Genomic DNA, 18,068 nt, shown 5'->3' on the forward strand with positions numbered 1-18,068 from the left:
ATACCTCTTATTTCTTTAATCTAAACCAAAAAGAAATTTTAAAAAAGAATTAAAGAAATTTTCATATATTTTTCAACTGGGATTGAATTGTTTAAATTTATATGTTACTACAGTGATAATTTATCTTTACAATACTGCTTGTTAATGTCCTCAATAATGTTTCGCTCTTTATGCTGTTCTTTAGAAGGGTCTGTCACCTGTCTAACTTTGAATTAAAATCATTCCCATTTAATCATAAGTTTTCTAAATCAAATAGTTCCTCAACCCGTTTTTTAACTTCTTTACACAAATTTTCATTGTCCAAAAGGTTGCTATTGAATTTTCATACTGGGTTGAGGAAAGACTCATAAATTATAAAATCACCAATTAGAGAAGATGCTACGTTTTTCACTTAGAAGCATTATTAACTAAGTTATGTGAAATTACCCAATAGTCATTGGTCATTATTCAATTCATTAAACTGGATATATCAAGTAGTATTGTAATTTTTTTATTCTCCATCTCAGTCTAACATAGATTAAAAACTAGCTCAGTTGTATTTTCATCATAGTAGTAACACGTTGCTCTAGATCAGAGCTAAATACTGGTTTTGAAGTATACCCTGCCCACCTTGGTTTCCAACTAAGCCTGCTTTACTAACTTACTTAATTATTTTGGTATTTTTTTAGATTTTTGATCTTTTTATATATACGGTAATTTATTTTGCAATTGGCAATTCAATATGCAATAATGTTTGTTCGTTGTTCAAGTTCATTGACAGAGAATTGTACCTTAATAAAATGACATGTTGCAATTCCATCTCTGCCCTTGGAACAGTTGTACGGTTTAATATTTAACTTGGGCAGAGCAACTCTATTTCATTAAATGCAACCTTACTAATTGTTTATGCTCATTTCTGTTCACAGGGTCAGCAGAAACGCCATATCACTGTGAGAATACACCAGTTTATAGAAATGAAGATGATACCATGCTTCAGTTTAACCAGGAAACTGGCAAGTTTAAATTTTCCAATGGGTAAGACTATTTCTTGTCATTTGTTATGTTGGGTCTCTTAGATAGCTTGTAAAATCTGCTCCAGCTCTGAATAAATTAGCTATTAAATACTGCTTATTGATGGTCCACTTGTGATATTTGTGACCAAATCAATTATATGAAATTAATTCTTTATTGATATCTATTGAAAGTATTTTAGTGATGTATGTTTTTATTGTTGTTTTATTGTAAAATTATTAGAATTAGGGTTTTAAGTTTGTTTTTTAAATGTTTTTTAATTTATTGAATACATTATACACCTACATAAGTTACATTTAAAACTCTTCTACTTAAATAAAAACTGTCTTATATGGTTTCTCATAACAATTTCATTTAACTTAATTTTAAATGTAGTAAAAATGTGGTATTTTATAAAAAACAAAAAGTAAAAGCAAATCATATTTTTGTCTTCACAATAAAACATCAGAATATGTAGATAACCAGCTCAAAACAAAATATTTCCTTGCATGTTTGCATATGTGTTATTGACTGGAATAATCATTTCTTCTAATATCTTTACTTCTTGAAGAAAACATTAACAGTATAATGCAGAACAGAAAACTGAAACCTATTTTTACTGAAGGGACAATTAATTTTACATGTAGTCTATGGTGTTAAAGATGTAAATTAATAAAAACAACTTTTTGTTTTTCAAAAATTATTAAATACATTAATTAATTATGACTAGCCCACATGTACCCTGCTTTACTACAACAGAATAAACTTTGTAACCTTCCACTAAAGAATGTTATGTATTCCTCTTTTTTTTGTTTGTTTGTAAGTGCGCAACTGGGCTCTGAATATAGGTAATAGGTCGAGGACCACACGGTGGTTTTAAATGTTTCAACTATGTCTCATGATCTACTGCAATTACATCAAAGAAAACTGTCAAATTGTTTTCATCCTACAAAGTCCAATAGTACATTTGTTTTCTACCTACAGGTCCAGTTCGTTGGAGGAGCAGCTGTAAACCAGCTCCCCTATTAACAGTTGCTCCAGTTCGTGTCCTCATGGATGAACAAACTAGCATTAAAGGTCATTTCCTGCCACCACACTGTCCAGTTACAGTGTGTTCAAGACTGCAAAGTGAGGATGGAGACCTGTGGGAGGCATTCGCCAATTATTATACTAACTCAGATGGCACTGTGAACTGTGAGTCACACTGAGTATTGTAGCACCTTATATTCACAGTTTTAAATACAGTAGTTATATGTATTTTTTTTTTCCTTTTTGAAGTTTTTTTTAACTCCTAGCAAAACATATACGTTGAATAAATACTGCAACTTCTAGAAATGTTTTCAAACTTTTTTGCCTCTAACAGTAGCCAGAGATCATTCAGTCGGGGGCTCATATTTAGGTTGTGAACCAATGGGACTCTTCTGGGGACTGCAGCCAGCTCCTGGGGGAAGAGAGGGTTTAAGGTAATTGATGAAAACAAGTAAATGGTTAATAGTTGCTTATATAGCGCTTTTATCCAAAGCGCTTTACAATGTTGATTCCCATTCATCCATTCATACACCAATGGCAGTGGCTGCCATGCAAGGTGCTCACCTGACCCACCAGGAGCAACTTGGGGTTCAGTGTCTTGCCCAATGACACTTTGACATGTAGCCGGGGATTGAACCACTGACCCTGTGGTCAGTGGTCAACTGCCTTACCAACTGATCTACAGCCATGATATATGATACAGATATATGCATGATATATGATATAGATATATGCATAAAACATATATCATGGTGATATGTAAAACATTAATAAAACAGAATGGAAGAATGGATTGCAAATCTCATCAGCCTATCTTTTATTCACAATGGAACATAAACAACATATCAGATCAAACTGAGACATTTTACCATTTCTTGGAAAATATTAGCTCATTTTGAATTTGATGGCAGCAACACATCTCAAAAAAGTTGGAACAGGGGCAACAAAAGGCTGGAAAAGTAATTACCACCAAAAATGTAGGAGCATTTGACAACTAATTAGGTTAATGGGCAACAGGACTGGGTATAAAAGGAGCATTTCAGAGAGGCAGATCCTCTTAAATGTAAAGAAGGGCAGAGGTTCACCAATGACAAACTGTATCTCAAAACTGTGGAATATTTCAGAAAAATGTTCCTCAATGTAAAATTGTGATGGATTTAAAGATTCAACCATCTACAGTATATAATATCATCAAAAGATTGAGAGAATCCGGAAGAATCTCTGTGCTCAAGGGAGAAAGCCTAAGGATGCGTGTGATCTTCGGGCCCTTAAGTGGCACTGCATTAAAAACAGAACATCACTGCATGGGCTCAGGAACACTTCCACAAATCAATGTCTGTGAACACAGTTCGCTGTACAATCCACAAATGTCAGTTAAAGCTGCATGATGCTAAGAAGAAGCCATATGTGAACACGATCCAGAAATGCCACCGTGTTCTCTAGGCCAAAGCTCATTTAAAAAGGTCAGAAGCAAAAAGGAAAACTGTTGGTCAGATAAATCAAAGTTCCCAAAAATGGTTTCCAAAATTTTTTTGGGAAACCATACATGCCATATCCTGCAGACTAAAGAGTAGAGGGACCCTCCAGTTTATTATCAGCAATGCTAAACCACATACTGCATCCATCACAACAGCATGGCTTCAAAGGAGAAGAGTCCGGGTGCTGAACTGGCCTGTTCTGCAGTCCTTTCAAGATATGCAGGTATAACAAACAGCCTGTTAACAGACAGCATAGTTATTTTCAGTTTTGATCAAACTCATGCAGTCGATACAGACCTGACAACTTGATTAGAAAGGTGTCAATGTGCCATATTCACGATAATCCCTTCGTCTGTCTACTATTTTAAAAGCTCGCCGTCTACTAAACAGAACCTTGCTGTAATAGAGCGACTAGTGATTTACCTAGTTAACAATATATGCAACGTTACAGTTAACAACACGGAAGTTGCAGTGATGGAACCGGAAAGAAAACTTATGAGGTCAAACTATATTTTCAATGTAAAATAAACCTAAACTATGTGATCATTTGTACTAGATTTTCTGCTAAATGTTGTATTTCCAAACAACAAAGAATATACATTTTCATAATTCATTATTTTAACGCTATATAATTGTGTTGTCCACGTTGTACTTTAATAAATGTAATGATTCCCCCCCTCTTCACATTCAATTGCCACATTTATTTTGACTTCTTCTTTACTTTCCGGTAGGTTGTAGTAGTTTCAATAAAATACTGCGTTTGTAATAAATAAATAAATAAATAACTAAATAAAGGAATTATATACCAATCTAAACTGTCGTTTTTTGAAGATAGGACTTTAAAATTGCCAAAAACTAATCTTTGATATTTATTAACCATCTAACACAAAATCTAATACAATAACAATTGGAAAATAGCCGAGTTTTTTAATTATAAGGAGATACATATGAGAATAGATTAGTTAGACGATATCGTCTTCTTAAACCAATAGCAGCATCGGTGCATGTATGAATAAGGGGTAATTCTCGTTTTTTTAATGTCAAGGGATAGTCCTGATGCTTGTGACAATATTGATATTATACAGGTGGCTATAGCTACCACAGATTTATATTGTTAAAGAAATGAATGTGTCTTCACCAAACGGACACATTTTAAATCCTAACTGACTAATTGTAATACTTTAAAATTTAGCATTATTAATAATAAGCACTGCTAATAATTGTGTAGTCAAAATAAATAATCTTGGGAAAATTGGACACCCTTGTTGAAGATTCCTTTGTAGCCAAAAAATAGGCGTCAGTGTAAACCATCATAATTGTATTGGAAAAATGTACTCCACAACACAAGGTTTTGGGTTAAAAGAAAAACATTCAACATTATCAAACACTTTGTAGAAGTCTAGGAATAACACCAAACTCTTGGTTTTGGTTAGCTTTTAATGATGAAGCATATACAACATCAGCCTGCTATGATTATGTATAATTGATTGCATTATAAAAGCGAATTGACAATAGTCAACTAGTCACTTTAAGCCCTTGTTTAGTCAGTTTGCAAAGACATTTGTCAATAATCATTACATAATAGGTTAATCTATTTCCAATTATCTAATGGAAGTTAATCTTAATAGGTTTTCAGTATTAAAGTAAGTAAAGTCTTCTGTATTTGCATCTATTTTTTATAATTCCCTATTTATTTTTTTAATAAAGTTTGGGGGAAAGGTTTTTCCTCATTCATTTTATCTTGATCTTTAGTAATAATTATTTTAGTAATATGAGGTAAAATACCTCTTATTTCTTTAATCTAAACCAAAAAGAAATTTTAAAAAAGAATTAAAGAAATTTTCATATATTTTTCAACTGGGATTGAATTGTTTAAATTTATATGTTACTACAGTGATAATTTATCTTTACAATACTGCTTGTTAATGTCCTCAATAATGTTTCGCTCTTTATGCTGTTCTTTAGAAGGGTCTGTCACCTGTCTAACTTTGAATTAAAATCATTCCCATTTAATCATAAGTTTTCTAAATCAAATAGTTCCTCAACCCGTTTTTTAACTTCTTTACACAAATTTTCATTGTCCAAAAGGTTGCTATTGAATTTTCATACTGGGTTGAGGAAAGACTCATAAATTATAAAATCACCAATTAGAGAAGATGCTACGTTTTTCACTTAGAAGCATTATTAACTAAGTTATGTGAAATTACCCAATAGTCATTGGTCATTATTCAATTCATTAAACTGGATATATCAAGTAGTATTGTAATTTTTTATTCTCCATCTCAGTCTAACATAGATTAAAAACTAGCTCAGTTGTATTTTCATCATAGTAGTAACACGTTGCTCTAGATCAGAGCTAAATACTGGTTTTGAAGTATACCCTGCCCACCTTGGTTTCCAACTAAGCCTGCTTTACTAACTTACTTAATTATTTTGGTATTTTTTTAGATTTTTGATCTTTTTATATATACGGTAATTTATTTTGCAATTGGCAATTCAATATGCAATAATGTTTGTTCGTTGTTCAAGTTCATTGACAGAGATACACATTAAACCTAAATTCTTGTTATTGCAATAACGTGGTTGATGACAGTTTTCTGACTGAACTGAACTAATTTTTACAGATTGAGGAAAAAAAATGTTGCACATCCATACACAGTGCACATATCTTTACTGGAGGGCCATGTTTCACCCAGTGAGGTTCACAACACTAAGCTGGCTGTTGCAACGAATGAGCGCTGGTACATGGCACCAGGTGTGAGGAGAATAGATATTCGTCATAATGGACTTGTAGGGACGTTATTCTTACCCCCCGGTGAGGAGATAATTTGAAGCATTCAGTAACAAATTTTAAGACTGATGTGTCCACTCAACAGCATCTCCTGTACTAATTTCCTGTAGGACCAGGCCCGTTTCCAGCCATACTGGACCTATGGGGAATGGGCGGAGGACTGGTGGAATATCGATCTGCCCTGTTAGCATCCAGAGGCTATGCCAGTTTGGCCCTTGCCTACATAGGGCACAAAGAATTACCTGGTCCACACAATCGCATCAATGTTGGTTATTCATATTTCAAGGTAAGAGCACATGCAGACATTACATTATTCTGCACTTTCCACCAGTTGCATGTAAAGTAATGTCCAAAAGTTAGGGCCCCCTTATTTGGAAGTGGGAACCATCATTTTTCATACACAATTCGATATTACAAATGTTTTTTCATCAAAAATGAATTCAAATGAGGGAAGCAACATTTTTTATATACACTGCTTGATCATTTTTGTTACTTCTGAAGACGAGAGAACATTTATATAAGCTGAATATGCAACATTACGTATTTAGGTTTAGGGTTACGTTTGCATCAACTTACATTAAAACTGCATATAGGGAGATGGAAAATTGACCCTAAACCTATTATGTCCAATGTACCACCCGATTTAAAATGAATAAGGTGGCCAAAACATTAGAACCACCGCTTCTTATTATGCACTCCAGTACGTCTCCACTACCCACTTTGACCTCTATAATTATCACCTTTTTGACAGTTTGAACCTAAAAACTGAAAAATTATAAATTAGCTTGTAAGTACGTTTATGGCACATGAGTGTATCACCTAAAACCTCTTTACTTGAATGTATAGAAATGTATTAATGTCTCTAAAATATTCTATTTGTTGTTTTTGGACAGTCAGCTTTCCGCTTGCTTCAAGATCATCATCACGTGTGTGCTGACAGAATTGGGATCATCGGTCTGTCGTATGGAGTCTATGTGACCCTTCAACTTGCTACTCAGAGTGACCTCAAAGTGTGTCAGAAAGACTTTTTTTGTCCAATCAGCACTAAGCAGTATAAAGTTAATTGTCATTTTTTTTTAAGTTCTTATATCGTCCTCTCCAGGATTTTATCTCCTGTTTGATTTGTATCAATGGCCCAATGGGAAGTACAAGCAGACTTTCAGCTCCAGATGGCCGGACTGAACAACTTGAAAGGTTAATTTTAAATACTGACAGAGTGTAATACCTTGTACAATACTTGGTGTATGTGATAACTCTGTTCTTGTTTTAGTTTCATTTGATTAAAACATTTTTTTAAAGTTTTCTTTTGATTAAATCTAATACCACTTGATCAAACAAAGATTGCCTGACCGGTAGAGTAAATAGTATATGAAATGGAAAATCCCGCAAGAATTGTATATCACTGACCATTAACAGTATTTTCCACCATTTCAACAAAGGGTAAAGAAATTGAAGGTAAACTGAGTTGTAGGTTTCTCTGTCAACTTGTCTTTTTAGCGAGAAAAAACATTGGAAGTATGATGATCAAGGCTATGTCAGTTTCAAAGATGTCTTCCTGCCTGATAACTTTTTTTCTGACTACATTGTAAAGGTGATGTAAAAGACTCTCGATCCCGATACCCTACTAGCATAAAAATTACATGGGACACATAATATCTTTATATGATGTTTTGTTTGTTTGTTTCTTTTTTAAATAGATAGAGAATATCACCTGCCCATTATTGTACATACTGGGTGAAGATGATCTGAGCATGTCAAGCCTAGAGAATGCAAACCTGGTAGGTCGTCTGATTTTATTTTTTCAAAATAGAATTAATAGAATATTACTGGTGAAATATAGTTAATACTGTTATGGTACATGTGATATAGAATAATTCCAGCTTAGGACAGCTTTAATTCAAAAGGTATTTGCTCAAGGCCACATTCACTTTAGCTGTAAATTTTAATAGATATTCTTGTATTCTACGGTAAGTAGCTGTGGGAGAATTGTTATTTTGAGTGTGACTTATTGTCATCAGATTGAGAAGACTCTAAGGGCTGCAGGTAAATCTGAGCTTTTCACTCGTTTGTCGTACCCTGGTGCTGGTCACCTTATCGAACCGCCTCACATGCCAACTTCAAGAATGTCCCTCTGGAGCATCAAACCACAAAAATGTGAGCTATGTCCCACAGCTGCCTTTTTTTCCTTCAGCCAGATCCTATTTTGTACTTCTTGTCAAACTAGAGCCCTGTTCGTTCAACATACATAGATAATAACATAAACAATCTATAATGCAAAGTAATATTACTGAAATTCAGTTTCCTTTCCTGCAGTCATTGCTCTGTGGGGAGGTCAACTCGCACCCCATGCTGCTGCCCAGGAAGATGCCTGGAAGAAGATCCTGGATTTTTTGGAAAGAAACCTAAGAGGATAAATCTGTGGTGAAGTGAAAACACCTGATCATAAATGTGACTGTGACATACATCTGCCTGAGAGAGAGCTGTGCATGCAAACAGCAGAGAATGTGCAGTTTTTAGATTAGTTCATTTTCAGCAGTCTACAGATTCTCCACAGGGGGTAGCTGCTGAGAGCAGTTTAGGAATCTACTCCACCAAAGAGAAGAAAACATACTTTAACATACTTTAAGGTACTTTAACATCTATCCAGCTATTATCTGTACTGGTCACCCTGGTTCAGGTCACAATGTAGTTCAAGTAGTTACTATAAGATAATTAAAAAAATTATTTTTCATGTCTATAGACATGTTACATGTCACACAGATCAGTTTTTTTTTTTCGTCAATTCACCACAAAGTCATCTCAAGGCACTTTACAGAACAAAGTCAAGATCACAAATGTTGATCCTGTTACTTTTCTTGGCTGAAAGTTGATAAGGCTGGAAGCTGCATTGTATTAGTTTCATTCAGATGCTTTTCATTAGTGTGTTCATGTTGTAGTATTGCAGAGATTTTCATGTGTCTTCATTATATTTCAACAAGCTTAAAACATTAAACAGGCAATATGAAAATCTTTCTGTTTATGGACTAATCCTTTATTCATTATGAGTTCAGATGCAAACTATTTATTATAGTGGTAGTTTGGGACGAAGAGTTCGTGGCATGCTGAGGTGACCATGGCAATGAGGGCGATGAACTCCTTAAAGTCAATTTCCAGGTCTCCGTTCTGGTCGAGGTCTGCAAAGAGCAGATCCAGAGTTTCATTCTCTTGGATTTTCTGTTCAGTGGGAAAATTGAATGCAAGGAAATTATACAATACCAAAAATTTACTCCAAACAACAAAGAGATACATGGGGTTAGGTCAAAGTTTTACATTTTGGACTAAAGGTCACAAGAGAGGAGGTTTTCCCTCTTTATCCCAACATTTAAACATGACATTTTGATAACATGTATCTGAGACAAAAGAAAAAACAAATTTATTTTTTTTGCTTTACTGTGATGATAAAATGCATTAGAATGTGCATGTGAATTTAATGTGAATCCATCAAAAAATTGTCATATTATTTATTGATCAGTGTTCAACTGGTATGACTGCTAGACCAACCGCCATCCATATCTCTACAGTATCCAAGTATTAAATTTACTGCAATACATATTTTAATTTTAGTTAATGTTGCCTCAAAGACACAAATCCTAAAGTCCATTATCTTTAGGTGATTGTATTGTTAAGCACTACTGCTGCCATAAACATGACAATTTTTTCACTATAACCTACCTTTATAAAATTGCCCATCTCATTGTTGATAAGTGCTTTAAGCTCTGTTTTCCTCAGGTTGCACTTATGACCCGAGTATTTGTGAAACACTTTAATGATGGTGACCATGCCACTCTCCAGTTCTGACATATTTTCCTTTGAGGCCTGCAACAAACCAAGAACATGCATTAGTAACTTGTCATTCAAAGTTATTATTATATCTAAAACAAACTCAAAAATTACTTCTTTCCTACCTCCATTTTAAGAAGCTCCTTTGTCTTGTAAGAATCCTGCAGTAAGTGCGACTGATCTTGACTGCCTCTCCCAGTTTACTGTGAACACTAAAATGTATTGATCAACCATACCCTGGCCAGTCATCTGCCATCCACTACGTAATGCACAACTAATGGATGGTTGTGGCCAGGGCGTAGACCAAAAGCCATTTGTACAAAATGTGTCGTTTGTCTATGATCATGTTTCTCCAATTTGTTGCGTGTGTGCATGCGTCTAATTAACATCTAATTAAAATTTTTTCTCCTTTTCTTCAAATCTCATTCTTTACGCTTGACCTGATTTTCTGTATGTGTGTGTGTGAGAGTGTGTATGTGTGTGCACGTGCGCACATGCGCATGTAAGTAAACTGAGTATTAAGCACATCGTCTATGTCAACAGCCCAGTAAAGTTCAGTGTATTCGTGATTTGTTCAGATACTATCTACTAATGTAGCTATGGGCAAATAAAAAACAATTGGCAAAATAAAAAAATGCAGAAAACATACAGAAAGCAATGCCGGCAACAATATATTTTAATTCTATGGGCTCAAACAAGTGTCAATATATGAGTTGATGAAATTAAATAATATTAACTTTTAAAGCCAGTACTTACACATAAATGTTAAAAAAAAAACCTGTATGAGAAATTGATGTTTGTAAATGTGTAAACAAGTATTTGTTTTTTTTATTGTATTTGTAGGGAGAAATTGAAAAAGTAAAATAAACTAAAAACTAAAAAAACTTTCTGATGAGGATAAAAAATAAAACTAAAATCATTGAAAGTTCCTATTCAGTATCTCACTGCCGTGACACATGCACACACACATTTGAGCTGCACATGTGATTTTCCTGCCCTTAGGACAGTAAAACATAAAACAATCAAAAGAACATACAAAAACACACAAAATCAACTGCTTGGTGAGGACATATAGCTTCTACAAGATTCCTCTGACATGTGAATGGTTTATATCATCCAATGTATGATCCTCTATCAATGAAAGCCTTGCAACATAACAGTGTTATCTGCAGAAGCAAACCGAAAAAAAGCTGTTTGTTCTCTTATAGTCTCTAGATGTGATTACTGGGGTGTAATTACTAAACATAGTTATTATATTCCCAGTAAGTGTGGGTTAGAAATATATTTCCTGACATTGCCCACCCTTGTAGGTTTTTGGACTACAAACTGAGGAGTCATGTTATACAGATTTCAGATTTAGATATCATTCTTGTATTTAATTGTTTTAAATTATACATTTTCCATACATTTTGCTAACAACCCGTAATCTTACTTTATTGTTTATCCACTACAGTATCTCAGTTTTTATGAATCAGTATGTTTTGGTGCAGTTCTGCACATCAGGCAATGGATAAAATGCATTTAGCTATATCGCGGTGTGTCAGGGAGGGGTTTTTCCTCTGCATTTCAGTAGCCATGTAAGCTACAGTGCTGAAGCCTTAAACAACTTATTCTTTCCAGTGATATCAATTTTATGGATTTGTGCACATGACAAGAGAAGCTTTGATTTTTCTAAATAGTCTAAATAATCTTGTTTTATGAAAACAAGTTTTATGAAAACAAGAGGGGAATTGATTAAAATAAATGCTTGTACGTTCTAAAATCTACACACAATTGTTTCAAGCTTTGAACAATGTTTAACATTTTATTCTGTAAAATGCACAATACTTTATGTACTTAATATGCATACAGTGACGTCATCAGCGACAACTGAAAATCATTTCCTGTTGATGTGTAGTGTTCCTTATTTAGGATGTATGCAATATTTCTTAAGTTTTCTACTGAATACGTGAGACATACATTTCCCAACAGTGAAGCATACATTTTGGATCTACTTCCTGTTGTCCGCTCCTTGTACAACTTACCGTGCCGGGGCCGGGTGCGCTTGTGTCTGAACCTTGTGCCTTTCGGCCTAGATGTTGAGGACGGTCAGCCCTTCCTCTTGAGAGGAAACTCGCGTTGACATGAAGAAACCAGAGCGGACAGAAACCGGTGTTAATTAGGGAGCTTAATACCTTTTTTGTAATTTTTTTATTTTTTTTACCGCAACTCTACGTTTTGGCTCATTCCTGCCACTACAAATTATCTGTGTGTTTTGACTACTTGGTGGACAGATACCGAGACGAACAGGCAAGAGAAAATTAAGCAGTGTACAACCTGGGTTTGGTAAGCTTTTAGTCATTTCACCGTAGTGTTTCTTTTTTCTCAAGACATTCGTATTGCTCTACTACATAATCTCACCTTGTTAGCTAAAATAAGCACTATCATGCCTGCCGGGATATTATGATCGTATTAGTTATACAGTAGCTGACAGGAGTAAATTTGGTTAGAGTCAAAACAGCTAAATTAAAAATATCTTGGCTTGTTTTTCCATCTCCACAGAACATAAAGGTATTACGACCCTAAGATTACTAATAGCATTCAAAAGTGTGTAGGTGGCACTCAGCTGTCAGACCTTACTGTGCTGTGTAGTACTTAAAAAGATTATTAAGTCATTATGTAAGACACAGTTTTGTGATGCATTTGTTTTGCATGGTCTTCTATAATTCTTTGGACATTGATATTACTGGGTAGTTTGGAGAGAGGATCAGAATACATCATGTATTTGACTGCAGCACAGAGTGTGGTGGCTCACATGCAAATACTTAAAACCACAACCCACCCTGTAACACATTTATTAAAAAAAAAATGCTCTCTGTTTTTATTTTGAGGCTATAATTATCTCAGTATGTGCAAATGTGACCTACCTCATTCTCTCTCTCTCTCTCTCTCTCTCACTCTCTCTCTCACACACACACACAAAACACACACGCACACTTTCCATCTCTGTGTTGATGAAAATCCCTTCTTCTTCTCCAAAGTTCAGACATGGCTGATCTGCTGAGGCTGCTGCTGCAGGTGGCAGAGAAAGCAGCCAATGTGGCTCGAGTGTGCAGGCAGGAGGCAACTCTCTTTCAGCTCCTTGTGCAAGAGAAAACCGGAGATGACAAGAACAAGAAGTTTGTCCAGGACTTCAAGACGCTTGCAGACGTGGTGATCCAGGAAATGATCAGACATGATGTTGGTGCTCAGGTGAGATGTCAGTATGGACTGTATAAAACAAAGCAGACAGTGCATTACACTTTAATTAATGTCTGTCTCATCTCTTGCGCAGTTCCCTGAAATGCTCGACTTCATTCAGGGAGAGGAGTCAAACAAATTTGAAAATGGGCTTGGTAAGTTTACACAATAATCATTTCCATAATAATGCATGTTCTTGCACCCTCCATACTGCATATACAAACACTTGCATGAAATATTTGATTTAGGCCAAGCAGGTTCATTCATTGGAATATTATAGCTTGCAGATAATCCCTTTATCACTGCAACAGTTTTCTGCATAAGCTGTCATTCAGATTTGCAGCCCCTCAGAATTCATTGCCAGAGTTACTACGTGTCAAGTGCTTGGCATTTGATAGATTGCAACTTTGGGAAATGTACACCCCTACAGTACAATTTGAACAAATGCCCTAAGAATTCCAGAAAATAAATTCAGATTAGGGGAAGACTAAATGCTAGAGTTGCTAAAAATACACTTGTCCCAATGATATAGTACTTGTGCCTCACTGTAACTGTCATCTTTGATCTAAAATAATCAGAACATAAAAGGAACTTATCCATGTGTCACTCTCCAAATATTTAGATGTGCTGCTCATTGCATTGTGTAAATATTTAAAGTCATTTGTTATAAAGTAATCAAAGCATCCTCACTGACTCTGTCTGACACCAGGAGAGAGCGTGACAGTCACTGTGTGTAGTACAGAGGAGCAGACCGCGGCGCTGCTGGCCACAGTGCTGGATGGGAATCACGCAGCCGCATCTCTCCTAGCCCGAACTATCCACCAAAACCCGGCGACCATTGACACCAGCACAGATGGTTTGACGGTTCCCCTGAGCCCCTCTGAGCTCGGCATCTGGATCGACCCCATAGGTGAAAAGCTGTTCCCTCTCTGCTCCTTTGAATTTATCCAGAAGCTGTAACAGAGCTGAACTGTTTGTCTCTGTTGCATTTAATAAAGATGCCACCAGCCAGTACATAGAGGGGAGAGAGGAAGTGCTAGAGGACAGCCACTTGTGTCCTTCAGGTCTGCACTGTGCTTTGGTTCTGATTGGGGTTTACCTCCGGAGCACAGGAAAGCCTGTCATGGGTGTCATCAACCAGCCATTCAACTACAGAGACCCTGCTGGTAGAGGGTATGTTATCAACACACTTTTCTTCTTCTCATCTGTTCTGATTACATTCTGCACCACTGACTCACAATTAAAGTCAACAGAGGGCTCTTTAGAAAATCTTACCTGCAACTTTATCACAGAGCTTAATATTATAAAAGCTCGTGCCAATATTAGAATATAATAAGTCTGCAAACCTACATTTGGATAAACCAGAGTTGTTTTGGAAACATGTCCTGTAGACTGATGATGTTAAAAAGTTCTTTGGAAAAAGATTCCCTGCAAAATGTCATATCCAGGGGCTGAAAATATTCTGGCAGCCAGTGATAGGAAACCCTGTATAGATAGCAGGAAATAAAATATCTGGATGCAAATGTCCAGCAGACAGTAAAGACAGGTAAAGGCTTACTTCTAAACAAGGACAGTGATCCAAAGCAAACCTCAAAATCCACCATGAAGTACTTCGGAAATCACAAGCTGATGTACCTGGAACATCACTCACTGACCAGAACATTGTTGCATAAATAAAAAGGGAACTCGAGAAGGTGAAAATCCCCTTAAAGGAATAGCTGGGGGTTGGATTTATTTGATTTCACTTTGAGAAACTTGAAATTTGTCCTACTTTATCGGACCTTCTGAGTAAATGTGACTTGTCTCATTGATACTGTTGCATTGATACACATTGGTACTATTAACAATTATTTAATTTTTATCAAATTATCTGCAGCTAAATTTGCTGATTATTTACAAAGCAGGTCTTGCATGCAACACATTCTTAATGAATAAGAAACCAGGGTTATCCGAAAGAAATTACTTTCTAGTTATCATTTTTTCTTTGCCTTTTGTGTAATTATACTGCATGAACTGTTCACCTCGTCTTTTGCGAGCCTCACAATGAATTAATATTACAAGCTCAATTTTGCTTTGAAGTTCAAGTCTGGAGAGTGAGAAAACACTTTGTAATGAGCCTGACCAGATACCCTACATGTTAGGCCAATAAACATATTGTGGAAAGAGTTTGAATGATTAAAATACTCCTTGATAAACCTCCTGAACCCTGTGAACATCTACACAAGGAAGATTTCAAAAAAAAATTTTTCAATAAGCTCAAGTCCAATATAAATTCACTCATAAATGTTTTTCTAACTCAAAATATGAATTAGACACCCTTGGTTTGCTCTAACAAGGTTTTCTCTGCCACCTCTGAAGTATTCATATGAACTGTTTTCCTGTTTCCACAGCTGGAGGGGGAAACATTTCTGGGGTGTGTCCTGTGGCGAAGTTAACATCTGTTCACTGAACCAGTCTAAATTTGGATCTGAAAAGGGGCGAGGTCTCTCTGTGGTGCTAAGCTCCAGTGAGAAACAGGTAGTAAAGGACACCCTGACTTCTCTGTGTGGACCTGAGAAGGTTATGTTTGCCTCTGGAGCCGGATACAAGATCCTGTGTGTCATTCAGGGCCTTGCAGACGTCTATGTCCTATCTGAGGGCAGCACCTTCAAATGGGACTCCTGCGCCCCACATGCCTTGCTCCGGGCTCTCGGAGGTGGAGTTGTAGACCTAACTAAGAGTCTACAGTCCAGCTCTGTAGCACAGGACCAGACAGAACTGACCTATCACCAGCCTGACACTGAGTGTAAAGGAGCTGACCGCTGGGCTAACCATGGGGGCTTAGTGGCCTATCGAGACTGTTCTCAGCTCCAAACCATCATGAAGGCTTTGAAAGGAAAGCTGTAGTTGAAAGCTGATGTAATCAGAACAGCCTGAAGCTATTATTTAAGCATATACAATATTCAGATTTTCTACTTTAGAGGACAGAAAGGATGAAGTATTTTAATTATAAATAATGTAGTTTTATCTTTAAGGAGCTGTATATCCAAGTGTTTATTGTACATGATAAAGTTAAGGTCTTGGCCAAATAATATTTATAGGATTCAGGTTATAAAATTACAACTCCGGTAATTATTATTTTTTTGAAACGTAGGAAAACACAAATGTCAGTTAAATCCACCACCTGTGTAAACCACATATGAAATGAACATGAAGTTCATCTTCCTGTTGTTGTCACTAGCTAGTGAAAGTTAAATTAGCGGGGTTATGACAAAAAGACGTATGGGAACCACTGATCTGTGTCTTTGCAGATGGGTGGGACTTTCCACACAGCCTGGGGAAATGTACAGTACGAAGTGTGAACCATCACAAGATTTGTTGAGGTGGGGCAATCCAAATTGGTTGGTTCAACCCAGCAGCTACTCCAGACAAAGCACTATCTATCAATTTTATTTAGCTCAGACCTGATAATTATTGAACATTGCTATGTTTCGTACCAGGTTGTCTCCATGCTGCATAAAGAGTGAGGATGAACTAGAATGCTTACTGCTGGTCAGCTGAGGAACATTTTGCTATGAGAGAAAATTTGGCATCACAAGGCTACGTTTGCCTGGTCCGAGGGATTTCTTTGCATTTAAAGTAATCTAAATTGATTGATATTTTCCACCCTATTTAACCTGTAAAAGGCTACAATAAGTCGAGAGGAATGAGATTTAAACCGAGCAGCGCACAGGAATTTGAACCTCTCAGAAACAACTCCTTGTAAGGAGCCCTCTTTCCATGGCCATAACACCATTAGTTAATAAGGTCCGAGACTGAAAAGCCATAAGAGGTAAAAGACTGAAACAGAGCCATTTATAAGTGGGTTAACAGTGAAATTAGGCCAAAATGAGGGATGTGCACAATGCTCTGAAGAAGATACTTATCAAGATATTAGTCATATACACATGTAAGCTTGATTTATCACTGTATATGTTTGACATGTTTTAACTTTGAAATGAATTGTTAAGTAACTTACAAATCATGTTTTATGTATACTAAGCTCAGAACAGATATTGTGCAGATATGAAATCTTTTATTTTGAAAACAAGGTAAAGCGGGGGAAATGAAACCCAACAGTGATATTTTAAAATTGTTGGCCAGCCAGGGAACTTGCCTCATACAGTAATTCCCTACAAAAAAGAAACCCTGATGATTGTCATATATCTTTTGCAATACTTCTGCATATTCTGTTAAAAATGTGAAAAGAAAATGGAGTGTAATAAGTTCCTTCGTCTTTGAACTGCTACGTTCAACATACTGAGCTGAAAATTCTGCGTACAAACATGTTCTGCTTAAGGTGGATTCAGTTTCCCAGACAGGGAATTAAATAGATATTAAATAGTGTTTTGTAATCCAGGATTCCTTAATGTCGGTAAGAATTTACATGGTCAATGCCTGAATTTGGATTTGCACATTGTAATTGTTTAAGTCTCACAAATTTTCACACAATATTTTAGGCTTCACCACAGTATCTTTAAAAATCTAAATTTAGCCCTGATCATTTTGCCCAGGCCTTAATCTTCCTTTAGCAAATTGATTTTAGTAAAATAAGATAAATCCAGGACTTGTTTAATCCCTTTAATCTGTTACTCAAAGATGCTTTGAGTTTATTTCATTTAAAAGGATGGGCCATTTTAGTTTGGTGGGGGGGGGGTACCAAGGGCCACCCTGGTGGCGATCCCGAGCCCAGATAAAAATAGTAGGGTTGCTGCAGGAAGGGC

General features: G+C 36.0%; 3 protein-coding genes across 7 annotated transcripts; 2 read left to right on the forward strand and 1 right to left on the reverse strand.

Annotated features, from left to right (window-relative positions):
• Positions 1-855: 855 nt before the first annotated feature.
• LOC137127017 (peroxisomal succinyl-coenzyme A thioesterase-like) lies at positions 856-9,297 on the forward strand. Of its 4 annotated transcripts, none has more exons than XM_067503301.1 (11): positions 856-1,014; positions 1,975-2,184; positions 2,354-2,453; positions 6,122-6,312; positions 6,399-6,574; positions 7,182-7,298; positions 7,391-7,482; positions 7,786-7,879; positions 7,986-8,066; positions 8,307-8,442; positions 8,602-9,297. In XM_067503301.1, the coding sequence occupies exons 1-11, from the start codon at positions 954-956 to the stop codon at positions 8,700-8,702; spliced, it is 1,359 nt and encodes a 452-aa protein (XP_067359402.1). In that variant the 5' UTR covers positions 856-953; the 3' UTR covers positions 8,703-9,297. The 4 variants fall into 4 exon arrangements, with proteins under 4 accessions (XP_067359402.1, XP_067359404.1, XP_067359405.1 ...); XM_067503304.1 differs by having other exon boundaries at positions 939-1,014; positions 7,370-7,482; XM_067503302.1 differs by lacking the exon at positions 856-1,014 and adding an exon at positions 1,023-1,838 and having other exon boundaries at positions 7,370-7,482.
• Positions 9,298-9,342: 45 nt separating this feature from the next.
• LOC137127019 (protein S100-B-like) lies at positions 9,343-11,820 on the reverse strand. The gene is made up of 3 exons (XM_067503307.1): positions 10,233-11,820; positions 10,000-10,143; positions 9,343-9,501 (listed from the first exon to the last, which is right to left on the reverse strand). The coding sequence occupies exons 1-3, from the start codon at positions 10,236-10,238 to the stop codon at positions 9,346-9,348; spliced, it is 306 nt and encodes a 101-aa protein (XP_067359408.1). The 5' UTR covers positions 10,239-11,820; the 3' UTR covers positions 9,343-9,345.
• A 312-nt stretch (positions 11,821-12,132) lies between these two features.
• Positions 12,133-17,957, forward strand: inpp1 (inositol polyphosphate-1-phosphatase). Of its 2 annotated transcripts, none has more exons than XM_067503306.1 (6): positions 12,133-12,432; positions 13,133-13,338; positions 13,421-13,481; positions 14,036-14,236; positions 14,325-14,499; positions 15,717-17,957. In XM_067503306.1, exons 2-6 carry the CDS (start codon positions 13,135-13,137, stop codon positions 16,210-16,212), a joined length of 1,137 nt encoding a protein of 378 aa, XP_067359407.1. In that variant the 5' UTR covers positions 12,133-12,432; positions 13,133-13,134; the 3' UTR covers positions 16,213-17,957. The 2 variants fall into 2 exon arrangements, with proteins under 2 accessions (XP_067359407.1, XP_067359406.1); XM_067503305.1 differs by having other exon boundaries at positions 12,138-12,432; positions 13,128-13,338.
• The last annotated feature ends 111 nt before the right edge of the window (positions 17,958-18,068 follow it).

This window comes from Channa argus, chromosome 5 (genome assembly GCF_033026475.1).
Source record: "Channa argus isolate prfri chromosome 5, Channa argus male v1.0, whole genome shotgun sequence".
Taxonomy (NCBI): domain Eukaryota; kingdom Metazoa; phylum Chordata; class Actinopteri; order Anabantiformes; family Channidae; genus Channa; species Channa argus.

Coding starts and splice junctions, on each gene's coding strand:
- LOC137127017 (XM_067503304.1), top strand. CDS start 954: ATGAAGATGATACCATGCTTCAGTTTAACCAGGAAACTGGCAAGTTTA. Junction 2,454..6,121: donor GGGGGAAGAGAGGGTTTAAG/GTAATTGATGAA, acceptor TAATTTTTACAG/ATTGAGGAAAAAAAATGTTG. Junction 8,443..8,601: donor GAGCATCAAACCACAAAAAT/GTGAGCTATGTC, acceptor CCTTTCCTGCAG/TCATTGCTCTGTGGGGAGGT.
- LOC137127019 (XM_067503307.1), bottom strand. Junction 9,502..9,999: donor AGATGGGCAATTTTATAAAG/GTAGGTTATAGT, acceptor CCCACTGAACAG/AAAATCCAAGAGAATGAAAC.
- inpp1 (XM_067503306.1), top strand. CDS start 13,135: ATGGCTGATCTGCTGAGGCTGCTGCTGCAGGTGGCAGAGAAAGCAGCC. Junction 13,482..14,035: donor CAAATTTGAAAATGGGCTTG/GTAAGTTTACAC, acceptor GTCTGACACCAG/GAGAGAGCGTGACAGTCACT. Junction 14,500..15,716: donor AGAGACCCTGCTGGTAGAGG/GTATGTTATCAA, acceptor CTGTTTCCACAG/CTGGAGGGGGAAACATTTCT.